This window comes from Oncorhynchus mykiss, chromosome 13 (assembly GCF_057628025.1).
Source record: "Oncorhynchus mykiss isolate SJ-2025 chromosome 13, ASM5762802v1, whole genome shotgun sequence".
Classification (NCBI taxonomy): domain Eukaryota; kingdom Metazoa; phylum Chordata; class Actinopteri; order Salmoniformes; family Salmonidae; genus Oncorhynchus; species Oncorhynchus mykiss.
In genome coordinates, this window is record NC_143034.1 from 27,642,063 (window position 1) to 27,655,008 (window position 12,946).

Here is a 12,946-nt window from a genome sequence, read left to right on the forward strand (position 1 = left end):
CGGGATCATGCTGTGTTGTTAGTGGGAGATCACGTGGATTGGCTGCTTGGGCATGGGGGCCACTTCCTACATTATTTCTGCTCAGAGGAGAAGAGCGAGCGGTCTTAGTTTGAACAAAATGGCTGCAAGAACGCTGTCAACGAGAGCTCACTGAACGCATTATGACTGTCCACTCCTACACTTGGATTTTTCGCGAATGTATTTTCTTGGATTCGTTTTTCAATTTGCATTCGTAGTAGCAAGGTCGTCGGTCAGATGTTGTTGCTAACCTGCTAGCTCCTCAGCTAGCGGCCTAAACACAACTTATTTCATTTTGCACTTTAACCCAAGTTGGCTAGCTAGCTAGCAATTTTCGTCGACAATTTACTGAAATCTGCCTGTTTTCTTTCATTTGCAAATGACTCCTTACAACAGTCGATGACTAATGCCAACTAGCTAACATTAACTCCGCTACTTTTTGAGTCGAATTGTTTCTGTTGCTTTTTCGTTTAGCTGCTTTTTCGATCTTTTTTTCTATAACGTGATACTTTTGACGTTTAGCATTGTTTTGTGTTGCGAAAATTGTCCTTTTAGTACAGCGTTGCGCTAAAATACAAAGTTCTTGCTGTGTGTTTGTCAAGTATCGATCTCGGTATTTTTTGTTATGAAGCTGCTCTAACTGTTATCCAGTCAGTCAGTAAGCCCCATGCAGCAGGAGAGCTGACGTTGGCTAATGCTAGCTAGCTGGATAACTGCGAAGACTGAATTCCTGATTTGTCATTTACGGGTATTTTTTTTCGGGTAAACGCACAGCAGAATGCTTTTCTGCATCATCTTCTGCCATGCACCGACTTTGTATTGAAAGCTGCCAAAGCTCAACGTGTGATTACGCAAGGTAATTAATACTTTATTGATATCCAAAACCACAGCTTGTTTGACAAGCGGCCACATTGTGTTCTATTATTATGTGACTCGAGGACTAACACTACCGTTAGTGTTCTACTCTTCCAGGTTTCATAGTTACGTTGCTTTTATTTACTAACTTATATTAGCTGATGACTTGTAGCAAGCAATACGTTATGGGAAAGGGTAATGTCATCTATATTATTTTGCTTTACAGTCAACGAGCCAATGTCAATGATAGTAGCTAGGCTGATAAGACTTGATGCCAACAAGCTGAAGCTTTAAATATAACTACAAGGGTAGCGTGCATTGCTGATCGGCTTAGTTGCACGGTTATAAAGAATTTGATGAGAACTCGTTAGTAACGTTAGCTATTATTGACAGTGGTTGCCTTCTCTAAAACACACCATGATTTATCCATTGGTTTGGATGGAAATGCACGAGAGTTTTGTTTTCAGAATCGCAAATCAGGAGCACCAGAGGCAGGTTATATCATCTAATTAACGGTCAGTTTAGCGCGGGTTGAAATGGCACTGGAATGGACTGGCTGTCCTCATTCGAGCGAATACAATTGTTGTAGGAAAAGCGCAGATTTTGGGAATACTTTCCATGTGAAATAAGTCAGTTGACTGTGTCATATTCATCCTGGAATATAGGCAAAAGGCATACCCCCACACACCGTCATATTTGAGACGTTCATTATTCCTCTGTTGATTCCATTCCTTCAAATTGCTACAATAATGTGGACTGCACTGTGCAGTGTTTGTTTATTTGTTAGACATCACTACCCCCTTTTCATACAGTAGAGGAAGATATGAGTTGTGATTGATCGCTTTCCCCCTACTATCCCTATGCATCCTTCCATTCCAAGGTGCTGGAGTAGATCCTTTCGCCTCCACCACCCATCTTATCTCAGTCTTCACGCACCAGTGGGGCAATAATGAAATGCATAGCGACCGGGGAGTGGGGGACATGGTGGGTATATAGAATGCTTAACGTGCTTACCGGGAGGAGTGTGACCATTTCATGTCAATCTGAAGGCTCTGGCTGCCAATTGGTTAACGCGCTGCAGTTCTTAATCAGTTTGTGAAGATTCCTCCCTGCAACGCCCTAGCCCAACTGACAGCCCCCAAACCGAACCCTACACCCCAGCAACCTTTCTCTCCCTCACCACCCCTGTTCAACCCCCCTGGGCATTCATGGGGGAGGGGATGGGAAAATTGTTGACGTTTTAGGGGTCTGTAAGCACTCAGTGGAAGTGAAAAGGGTCTGTGTGTGGGGGGTGGGGGGGGGGGGGGGGGGGGGGTGTTGTTAAGTCGGTTGCCATACTGTTTGGTGGCTTAAGGTTTCTGCATGCTTTGGTTCAGCTGGCCGAACGAGTGTGCTCGCATACTCTCTTAAATGACCTTCACTTGAACATTTTAAAAAGGCTGAAATGGTACTTTGTCCCTCTGGAGATGCCGTAACAGTATACATTCCTCAAAATAGTCTGAATGTTATCTAGGATAACTCAACAAATGTTGATGTTTTTGCCAAGGAGATCTTAGTCACGCAATTTGACATCTAAGATGTTTGGTGCAGTATTTCTCAAGTGTGTTTTTGAGAAAATACTGCACCACACATCGTTTATGGACAACAAACACTTAATTGAAGAATCCCTACTGTTGACCGGTCGAAGGGGCGTAGACTTCAGCTCTGCGAACAGCCGGGAAAAACCCTTGCAGAAGACCAAAACGAGAAAAGTCTCAATTGTCATCATGTATGCATGCACAAACTGTTTGTGATTGGAAGCATGTGGACACCATTACCCTCTCCAGACAACAGCAGGTGATAGGGCAATGGGGAAGGAAGGGGCAGTCTAGGGACTGACTGGGCATGTTGTCTTAATGAGGATGTTGGCTACTTATGACGTTCCTGTAACCTACAGGTGTTATTTCGACCTTCAGTTACACAATGTGTTTTTTTTTCCAGGAAAAAAGCATTATTTTATTAAACTATTTGACTTGACTATTCTGGTAGATGTTATAAAGCAGTGTAGAGCTGTGCTTAGGGAATGAAATGTGCATGGAACTGGAGAGGGAGCTGTTTCATTACCAGACTGATTACAACACGTTTGTTTTGATTAGAGCCTTGTAAAGGAGCCGAGGGATGGCTGCCTAGCAACACTACACCAAAACCCTTATCTCCTGTTCAGAAGGATCATTTGTTTGAAATTAGAGTGAAGGCTGCCTGAGGCGGATGTAAAAATACAAGCCGCTTTGGATTCTCCGTCGATGTCCTCAACAGCCTTGCAGACAAAACGTCATGAGCAGAGTAGGCAAACCCACGGGGTGCCATTTGCCTCAGTCTATCCATCCAGATCCCACACTGATCTCAGTCTCGCCCAGGCTTCCGCGCACCGCTGCAATACTACGCCTGGCGATTACGAGCCTTTTTAAATAAAAAAAAACACACAGGCCTGATGGATAACATGCTCTCTCTTTGTGCCAAGGGGTCGTCATGGCTGAGGCTGGTCAGGGGCTGGCGGTAGAGGGGCGTCAACAGTGAAATCAACTTAATTCAAAGAAGGCTTCTGCCAAACCCATTATCCTATAGCACACAGGTGTTCTTTATAAGTCCCGGGGTAAAGCTTGAGCCAAACAGCTGTTGTCTGACTGGTGTAATGTAATCAAAATTGGAATGAATTGAAGATCTTTCAATGGGGTGGACGGTGGTGGCTAGTTTAGTTCCTTTCCTGCCAACACTTGTAAGTTCCTACAAAGGCAGTCTTCCTCGAAAGTAAACACAATCAATATGTCATTACTTCAAGGGGAGTCGGCCTCTTGTGTGTGAGGCCAGGAGAGGTTGAAAGTGGGAAATGGAAACTCTTCCCTCAAGGACCCCATTGCCATAACCGTTGCTTATGTGGATGGGGTGGGTGAGGTCGATCGGCCAGGACCCCTAATGTAGAAGGCTGTAACTTACTAACTAACCATGGTGCAGCCTGCCTGCGCTCGTCTGGTCCATGTGAGAGGGGAGGGCCTGGCAGGGGCACAAGAATGGGGGAGGGGGGAGGGAGCCCAGGCAGGAACTGTGTCTGGCAGCGATCTAGGGGAATGTCCAGTCGGTTTCGAGGCTGGGGCTGGTGGGGGCCTCCCTCTCCCCCTCCCTGTTATGTTGGCTAATTGGAGAGACGTGAGGCAGAGGGGCATCATCACATGTAGAGGGCAGAGAGAAGCTGGACTGAGCGTACTGTTTCTGTCAGACTATTAGACAATGTAATGACAACTTACATTTGGGATAGCCCATGTTTGTTTGCAGTTATGTTGATAACTTAAGTTATATTAGGCTACATGCTGTGGGATAAGTCTTGTGTGTGCTAAGGCTTTTCCAGGTTAGGTTGAGACTTTGTTTATTTTGAACATACCTGTCAAATCCCCACCTGCATCTTCATTGATGCTTGTCTGAATCAGCCCAGTGACATGAATGGCATTCATACTTGGCATAGTTAGACTGCATAGTGTTGAGTGCTTTAGCGCACATGGCAATTAAGTCTTGTTTGTTCACTTCACTTTTGAATGGCAAAATATTTCAACATTGGCTTGCATTTCCAGTTGGAGTCTGTTTGTTTTTAGCCTACATGCACCTCGGCTGTTTTTCTCAGCCTCTTCCAATACTTCATAGATTTCCATGAGTAGAACACGGCACTAAATGACAAACAGCTTTTGCAATAAGCTACTTATGGGGTAACTTCAGTACCTTGATAAGATGGCCTCTTTGTCCTATTGCACATTAGCTAAATTCCCATCCATCTTGTCAGCCGTGAAGGCATTAGTAAGTTAACAGACCCCCCCCCCCCCCCCCCGTCTGTCTGTCTCCTCGCAGCATCTTTCAAACACATCAGATCTGAGCTATGTTATTTTTCCTCTTTCTCAGACTGTTGTGCTTTCTGCTTTTTTTTATTTCGACAGATCCTGTCTCTCTGCTGTGGTTGGCAGCAATGAAAGGCAGACAGTCAATGTCAGAGCAACCTTGAGGGAATGTAGTCAACTGGCTCCATTCAGGAGACCAACTGTTTGCCTTTTTCTTCTGTCGGTTTCATTTCACTGAGTCCTCAAGGCTTTGACAGTTTTATTAGACTATAGTAGTACTGGAACAAGGCAGTCCAATGCCTAGTTAGTAGATACTAGTCTTCGCTTTGCAGCTTTAGTTTACATTCGTCTTGGTCCTGATAAACATCTTGATCTGTATAGTTATCTTGATGAAGTAATAAAAACAACATATCATTAACAAAAGCTGAAGTTAAGGTTAAGGTTGCTCCAGCACTGTTGTCAACCAGCCAATGTTCCACTCTATCTTGAGTTGCAGTAGAATGACTGTCTCACAAATAGACCCACTTTTCTCTCACCTCTCCAGTGGCCTATGTGGCTTGTCAACCCAGCTGAGGTACAGAGTACAGAGTACAGTGCTCTACTAAGAGCTTTTCTCAATTACCGTTATGGTCATGTAACTCTTCTCAGCCTAAGAAAAAAGTACTAGGGTACTTTTCCTTATTGTCGGCGTCACGGTCCACAATCCACATTTCTCTGGCTGCTTTTAGACAGGCAGCCCAATTCTGATATTTTTTCTCTCCTTCTGACCAAACGGATCAGCTTCGAAAAAGATCTGATCTGAAAAGACCAATTAGTGGGGAAAAATATTAGAATTGGCCTGCCTGTCTTAACACAGCCATTGACAGCCTTGTCCTTTAGGCTCCCGAGTGGCGCAGTGGTCTAAGGCGGCTCTGCAGATCCTGGTTCGATCCCAGGCTGTATCACAACCGACCGTGATCGAGAGTCCCATAGGGTGGCACATAATTGGCCCAGCGTCGTGCGGGTTAGGGGAGGGCCTGGCCCGAGTAGGCCGTCATCGCAAATAAGAATTTATTCTTCACGGACTTGTCTAGTTAAATAAATAAAATAATAAAAGTCTAGAAACTGACGGACTCCCCATGCCTTCTCTATACACTGCAGTATCCCCGATAGTCTAGTCTATATGCCTTTGGCACAACAGAAGCTTTTTATCAACTTAAAGTTGGAGTTCTTTACCTAATGAACTGCCAGAACATAAGTTCCCTGTTGACTTGGCGAGGAAGCAGCTAGCGAAGACATTGACGTCTAATCATTTCTAAAAGAAAACTTCAAAGGAATTTTATTCTTAGCTTTCCATTGGGCTCTCGCCGGCAGCCAGCAACCAAGAGTATGAAAACCACCCCCCTCTTTTCCATTCATTGAGTCAGCCCAGCAGCATAGTTGAGATAGCTGTTTGTTCCCACTCATAAGGGCAGGCGGCATATTTCCACATGCTGATCTCCACCTGGCTTTAAAGCAGCAGGGCACTGGTGCCTGGAATGAGCAGAATGCTCCAAAACTGAGATTGACACACTGTTTTTATTACTTCCGTTGGGGAATTTACAGGCGCGTTTTCCCGTCCATCAGCATTAAAGCCGCAATGAGCCGTTGAAACAATAACAAAGCCAACTCCCCACCCCTGTTTCTGTAAAAATCTGAGGGATGGGGCTGGAGAAATGTAACCACCCTCAAATTCATAGACAGAGCTATGGATGCAAGGACTGACCACCCATGACTTCAAAATGTACCTTTTTTATATGCATGTTTTGAGGCTAAATAGTGTTTACATTTACTTTGTTTACAAACATTGAATTAAAACAAGCTTAATTTTGGTTCTGATGTGGTACGACAGTTAAACTACGGGCATGAGACATTTCTAAGTATATTTCTCAAGAAGCAATGGGTTCATTTAGAAGTGTAAGCCGGACTAAACGAAGGCTCGTGCCAGAGCTGGTCAAAAGCTGTGCACTTTATAGGGAGTAGGGGCTCTGGCCAAAAGCAGTGCACTATATAGGGAATGGGGTGCCAGTTTGGACACAGCCTAAGACTACGCTAGTCTCCTCAGCCTTTAATGGTGGCTGTTTATTTACTACTCTCCAGCCAGGTTGTGGGTAGCCGCCCTGGATAATGGCCATGTGAAAGGGCTCAGGAGAGCTGTGGCTTTCCTAATGCCTGGCTGCAGGAAAGCAAAAGGAAATGGCTTCACCCCCCCTCTCTTCCCTTCCTCATCCTCCATGGCTTTGCTCCGTTGTTCGTTCATGCAGTGGCAGTGTTAGCCGGAAGGGCTCCGGAGCACGCCGCAGCACTGTTTGCCTTGCGGCATCGTGGCAACCTTGTCTCTGTGTCAGGGGCGTCTAGTTCTGCTCTGCACACTGCCCTACAGCCTGAGCCGGGCGCTCTCTCTCTCTCGCTCTCTCTCTCGCTCTCTCTCGCTCTCTCTCGCGCTCTCTCTCGCTCTCTCTCGCTCTCTCTCGCTCTCTCTCGCTCTCTCTCGCTCTCTCTCGCTCTCTCTCGCTCTCTCTCGCTCTCTCTCGCTCTCTCTCGCTCTCTCTCGCTCTCTCTCGCTCTCTCTCGCTCTCTCTCGCTCTCTCTCTCACTCTCTCTCTCGCACGCACTCTCTCGCACGCACTCTCTCGCCCCCTCTTCTCCTCAGGCTCTCCTTGCTTGCTCACCCAAGGTGCGTGGATATAATTAAGCTTCTCTTTTCTCCATATCTCTCTTTCTCGCCTTCCTCTATCTTGCTGTGTTTTTCCTCTGCTCCACAGTGAGCTTTTGCTCTCCCTTCACAGATGCTCTCCTCTCTCCCTGTCTGCTCTCTTCTTCTCCCATCTCCCTCTCCCTGTCTGCTCTCTTCTTCTCCTATCTCCCTCTCTGCTCTCTTCTTCTCCTCCTATCGCCCTCTCCCGACGGCTGTCGTTCTTAATTGGTGTTGCTCTGCCTGTCTTTTCATCCTCCAGTTTTCCTCTCCTCCTCCCCAGTGTGAGCAGCAGCTCCCGCATCTCTCTGTGAACATGTCTCAGACTCCCTGTGCCGCTGTGCCCCTCTCTCTCTCTCTCTCTCTCACACACACACACACACACACACACACACACACACACACACACACCAGTTAATCCCTCTTAACAAGCGCTGCTATTTTTGTGTAGCAGGATCCTCACAGACCATATAAGTCTTTCCTCCCTGTTATGCTTTCTGTCTGCTTTGATTCTGGTCATGCAGAGTTTATATGCGGCACACAGATGGAAGGAGACCTTTGCAATGCGACGCCCTTGAATGCTCAACTCGGCTACTATTTTTATCCATACACAATTGTTAGACGTGTGCTATAAAGCGGCACAACAAATCCATCTGTATAGGCGAAGAGTGTAATCCGAAAACATGGGGAAGGGCGATATACATGTATCTAGGCTATAGGTCTTCCACAGTATCCAACACAGGCATATGACACTGTATAGACTTACTAGACTGGAGTGCCAGGCAGGTTCAGAGAGCGCTGCTTCACCAGAGTATGTCAGCTTGTCGCTCGCTGTGTGGGGTGCCTCTGCCAGGCAGGTGTAACTTGATCCCCAGCCAACCCAACGTGTCAGCCTGACTCTGGGGGTGACTGTGTCAGCAGCTCAGTGGGGACAGAAGGGCACAGTCACACTGCCTTTCATTTCCCCTGAACTGGTGCCCCCTCTGTCTGCATTGCTATCTCTCTATCTTGTTCTGTCATTGGACAACTATGCTATTTGATCATCTATACTGTACATTTCTCTTTCTCACTTTTCATTCTCTCATCCCCTTTTGCTTTTCTCGTTTTCTTCCTCACCTGGCTCCCTTGAGGGTAATTAGAAGTGAGAAGCAGGGCACCATGCTCACCACCACCCCTTGTGACTCTGTCCTGTCTCTGGAGGGAACTCCTGTGAGGAGGAACTCCTGGGGCAGACAGAGCAGTTGCTTCAGCGTAGTAGCTGACGACAGTGCTGTCTCTGTCTTAGTCGGCACAATTATGCTGCTTTTTTGGCTCTTCTCGGATTAGGCCCAGCTGCTAGTTAAGTCTTCAAATTGTACTGTGCTTTCTAGGATTTAGATTGAACGTCAACTACTTTGGGTTTAGTGTGAGACAGTTACAACACTAAGACTCTGTTAGGGACAGAGCACTGGCACTGTGCTGTCATGTTAAATCTCTGGCTCAGACCAGACGAGTAGAACATTGACTTGAATGGGGATGCCTGTTCTATTGAATCTATTTCTATGACGGACATTAGTGGACATTCGGCACAATAACAATGAATGATTTTCATTTGGTCTGTGCTGCGGTGCAGAAATGGATATCTGTGACATGATATTTTGGGAATAGCCTACATAAGCTAAATGTTTTATGTAACCTTTTATTTTGACAGGAAGTCATGCTGAGACCACGGTCTCTTTTACAGACGAGTCCTGTAGTAATTATCCAAAATATAGGCTGCACATCAATAAATTAGGTTTCGATTTCCAATGCTGCTCCTATGGATGAGTGGGGCACAGCAGTGAACAATGGCTTGTTATGATCTTGGATACAGGACCAGCCAGGTGGTTGTACTGTACAGCGTGGTGTGTTAGGTCAACCTCTACTAGCCTGCTACCAAAATAGACCGTCTGCCGTCCTTTATCCGTTTCCTTAACCGTGTATTTTCTAGGGATGTGAGGTCAATAAGTAAATACGAGTGGTGTACTATTATTGTCATAACCCTTCCCCCGCTTCCGTCTCCTCCGTCATGGGACGACCAGATGGGCTGTATGGGGGATCCCATGTTAACAACAGCTAGGACGGCGGTAGGCTAGTAGTCACGAAGCAGTAGATGGACTGTATGGGGGATCCCATGTTAACAACAGCTAGGACGGCGGTAGGCTAGTAGTCACGAAGCAGTAGATGGACTGTATGGGAGATCCCATGTTAACAACAGCTAGGACGGCGGTAGGCTAGTAGTCACGAAGCAGTAGATGGACTGTATGGGAGATCCCATGTTAACAACAGCTAGGACGGCGGTAGGCTAGTAGTCACGAAGCAGTAGATGGACTGAGTCGGAGGCTCTCTTTCTGAAAATTCCAGCACTTAAAAGGGTTCCGCCGGATATTTTTATGTCCCGATCCAATGTCCCCTTCCCCCTCCTTTCACCCCTTTCTATTCTGAGGGTGATTTCAACATTCAGAACAGTGCCAGCTAGCCTACCCCCCCCTCCTACTTTTTGGACTGGTGCCAAGGAATATCAGAGCAGGGGGGATGGTGGGGTGAGATGCCAGTTTGACTGGGGCGTTGTGATTGGTCGAGGGGGTAGTAGGGGGCGGGTGAAGGGGGAGTGGTAGCCTATGGGGTTGTTGGATTGTTAGCACCCTGCAGGAGCGCTGGTCTGGTTAATAGGCAGATCTGAGAGAGGAGACACTATTGAGCTTCTACTTATTACCAGGCAGAGAACCAACCAGCCTTTCTGCCTGATTAGATACTAGTGCACCACACACAGTTCCCCCTAAAAATGAATAGGTGTTTGATAGTGAGTTGTACTGTCCTCCCCCAGTCATTACAGCTGTATTCGTCCTCTTTCAGTATTCCCTACTGTTAAGCAGTGCACTAGCTGTACTGTAGATTGACAGTTGTTAATGGCCATGCCTGCCAATTTCTTTCTCTCGCAATCTCTTGTCTGTCTCCCTCTCTTGCACTCTCTCCATTTCATTTAAGGGGCTTTATTGGCATGGGGAAACATGTGTACATTGCCAAAGCAAGTGAAATAGATAATAAACAAAAGTGAAATAAACGATAACATATTTACAGTAAACATTACTGTAAACATTAGACATTACAGTTCCAAAAGAATAGACATTTCAGATGCCATATGTCTATATACGGTGTTGTAATGATGTACAAATGGGAAAATAAATAAACAAGTTGTATTTACAATGGTGTTTGTTCACTGGTTGCCCTTAACTTGAGGCAACAGGCCCCTCACTCTCTCTGTGTCAGAACATGGCTGTCCCTGAGGACATTCCTCCCCACCATTACTCACTCTTAGCCTGCCTCTGCCTGTCGCTTTGATTGACAGTTCCATTCCCCTACCAACAGGCAACACACCGGGAGACGGGCCTGTCATTACTCTCCGTTCATTATTATGATAATTCATCAATGTATTCATATGCAGGCCCCTATGGACACTGTCTGCAGACACTTTGTCTGAGGCTGGAGGAACTCCGGTCAGCTCCTGTGTGTGTCAGTCACTCAGGCACTGATAAAAAAAAAATGTTTATGCCCTTCGTATTGCTGAGGACAGAGCACAATGGCCGATTGTGTGTGTGGAGGGAGTTGAAGAGTACAGTGAGATCCCAGAGTCCCACGATAGCTTGCTGGATTTGCAGTGAGAGGAACAGCCAGGCAGTTGGAAGCTGTCTAGTATTGACCACACTTGAGTTTCCCCATTGACCAGATAATAACCAGAATGTCCACTGTGAGTGGCTCTTACTTAGCTGGCAACACTGACCAGATTGGAATGGCTAACCTGCATTAGCAGGCTTTAGACACACAAACACACGTACGTACACACACACACACACACACACACACACAGGCTCCCCCAGTCCTCTCTTCATACCTTTAATAGTTTCCAGGAACCGTCACCAAACTTCAGCCAAAACAAATAAAGGCTTAAATAAACCACTTTCTCTCGCAGGCTCTCCAGCTATCTGATCTCTCCTTTGGCTGCCTGGCAGACCACTGGAGACAGACGTTGGGAAAGGCTTTGAGTTTGTTCTTTTCTCATTCTTTCCTCCCATTTCTCCCTCTGTCAGTTTCTGGGTGTCTCTCTGTTCCCCACCCCCAATCTATCTCTGGCCATGAAGGAAATTGCATTTAAGAAGCAACTCAATGTGTTACTTCTGAAATGCTGAATGTGCTTGGCGTCTGAAGGTCTTCTCTGGAAAAAGTTTGCTAGCTCTGACATTGACCTCTAAGCAGATGAATGGGGAATTGTAGCGCTAGGTTTCTGAACGTAAAGCCTGCTGCTCCTCTCAGCCCTGTTCTGAAAACCTCTCCCTTTCTGTTTGCAGCTGAGAGACGCTAACAACACGAGAAGAGAACCATTTGATGGAAGAAAATAAAAAGCAAGACAAGACCAAGAAGGAAGCTGCTCAGAAACAGGTGAGTTGTGTGTTTTAAGTCTGTCTCTGTCTCGCTGTCTCCTCAAATCGAGTACCTCCTTCTGAAAAATTTCTCCATCAGTCTACACCTTCTCCCTCCCCCCTCTCCTTCATTCACCTCTGTTCCCCAGGTAGGTGTGTTCAGTATAGTCCATATATGACTGAGTGTGGGAGTACCTCGCTAGTTTATCCTCGTGGATTATCCTAGAGCCCGTAACCCTGTAGGCAGCTCACTGCCAGGTGTATGGACTATATTTAAAGACAGATTAGAGCTGGCACAGTAGCTACTGCTCTGTTGGAAACACTAGCCTGGCTCTGGTAACCAAGGAGATGTTGCTGTCGCACATAGACACACGCCATTCACACACATTCATACAATTGTACACACAGGCATATAAAAACACAATGATATGCACAAACATACACTAGAGACCGACAGATAAATCAGGGTGACCGATATTATTGGGCGATTTATTAGCCTTTTTACAGACAAATGCGCTGATATTATATACGTAGAATGAACAAATACGTTTTCAATGTTTGCCCGAAGAGGGCGCTCTAAGAGCTGCTCCTTGAACATCCTTCAAGCCAGGACGCGAGAGAGTGGGCATGATGGCTTTCCACAGCCAGCGACAGCGTATTTCAATGAGTAAATAATCAAAGGTACCCTTTACCAAGCAAGGAGCCCTGTCCTCATCGTATGCTCACTTGGCTAGCTAGCCAGCACGGTAGTTAGCCTAGCTAGCAGTCTGTGCTACTTATGTAGTTCCTCTAGCTAGCAATCTGTGCTACATATGCGCAAACACTGGACTGACGTCAAAGTGAACACTGACTAATGCGTGAGATATCCGTGAACGCGTGTGACTAAAACCAGTGCGGCAAGCATTTTCCTGCATGAACATTTTCAGTCATCAGCGCATGCCATCTGCAGTTGAAATATTTAGCCAAATACATACATTTTTGTATTGAATAACAGTATAATTCACATTATGGTTTCAGTAAGATTTTATTTTTTAATGATGTATAGCTAGCGTGTGCTTTGCAAG

At 46.1% G+C, this 12,946-nt stretch overlaps 1 protein-coding gene across 4 annotated transcripts in view; it reads left to right on the plus strand.

The window, feature by feature from the left end:
• The first annotated feature begins 21 nt into the window (after nt 1-21).
• The window catches only part of LOC110485100 (trinucleotide repeat-containing gene 6C protein), a 70,684-nt gene continuing 57,759 nt past the window's right edge, over nt 22-12,946 (plus strand). For all 4 annotated transcript variants that reach the window (XM_036940490.2, XM_036940492.2, XM_036940491.2 and 1 more), the window contains exons 1-2: nt 22-874; nt 11,811-11,901. In XM_036940490.2, coding sequence (XP_036796385.2) covers nt 11,848-11,901 — 54 coding nt within the window. In that variant the 5' untranslated portion in view covers nt 22-874; nt 11,811-11,847. The remainder of the gene's footprint in view (nt 875-11,810; nt 11,902-12,946) is intronic.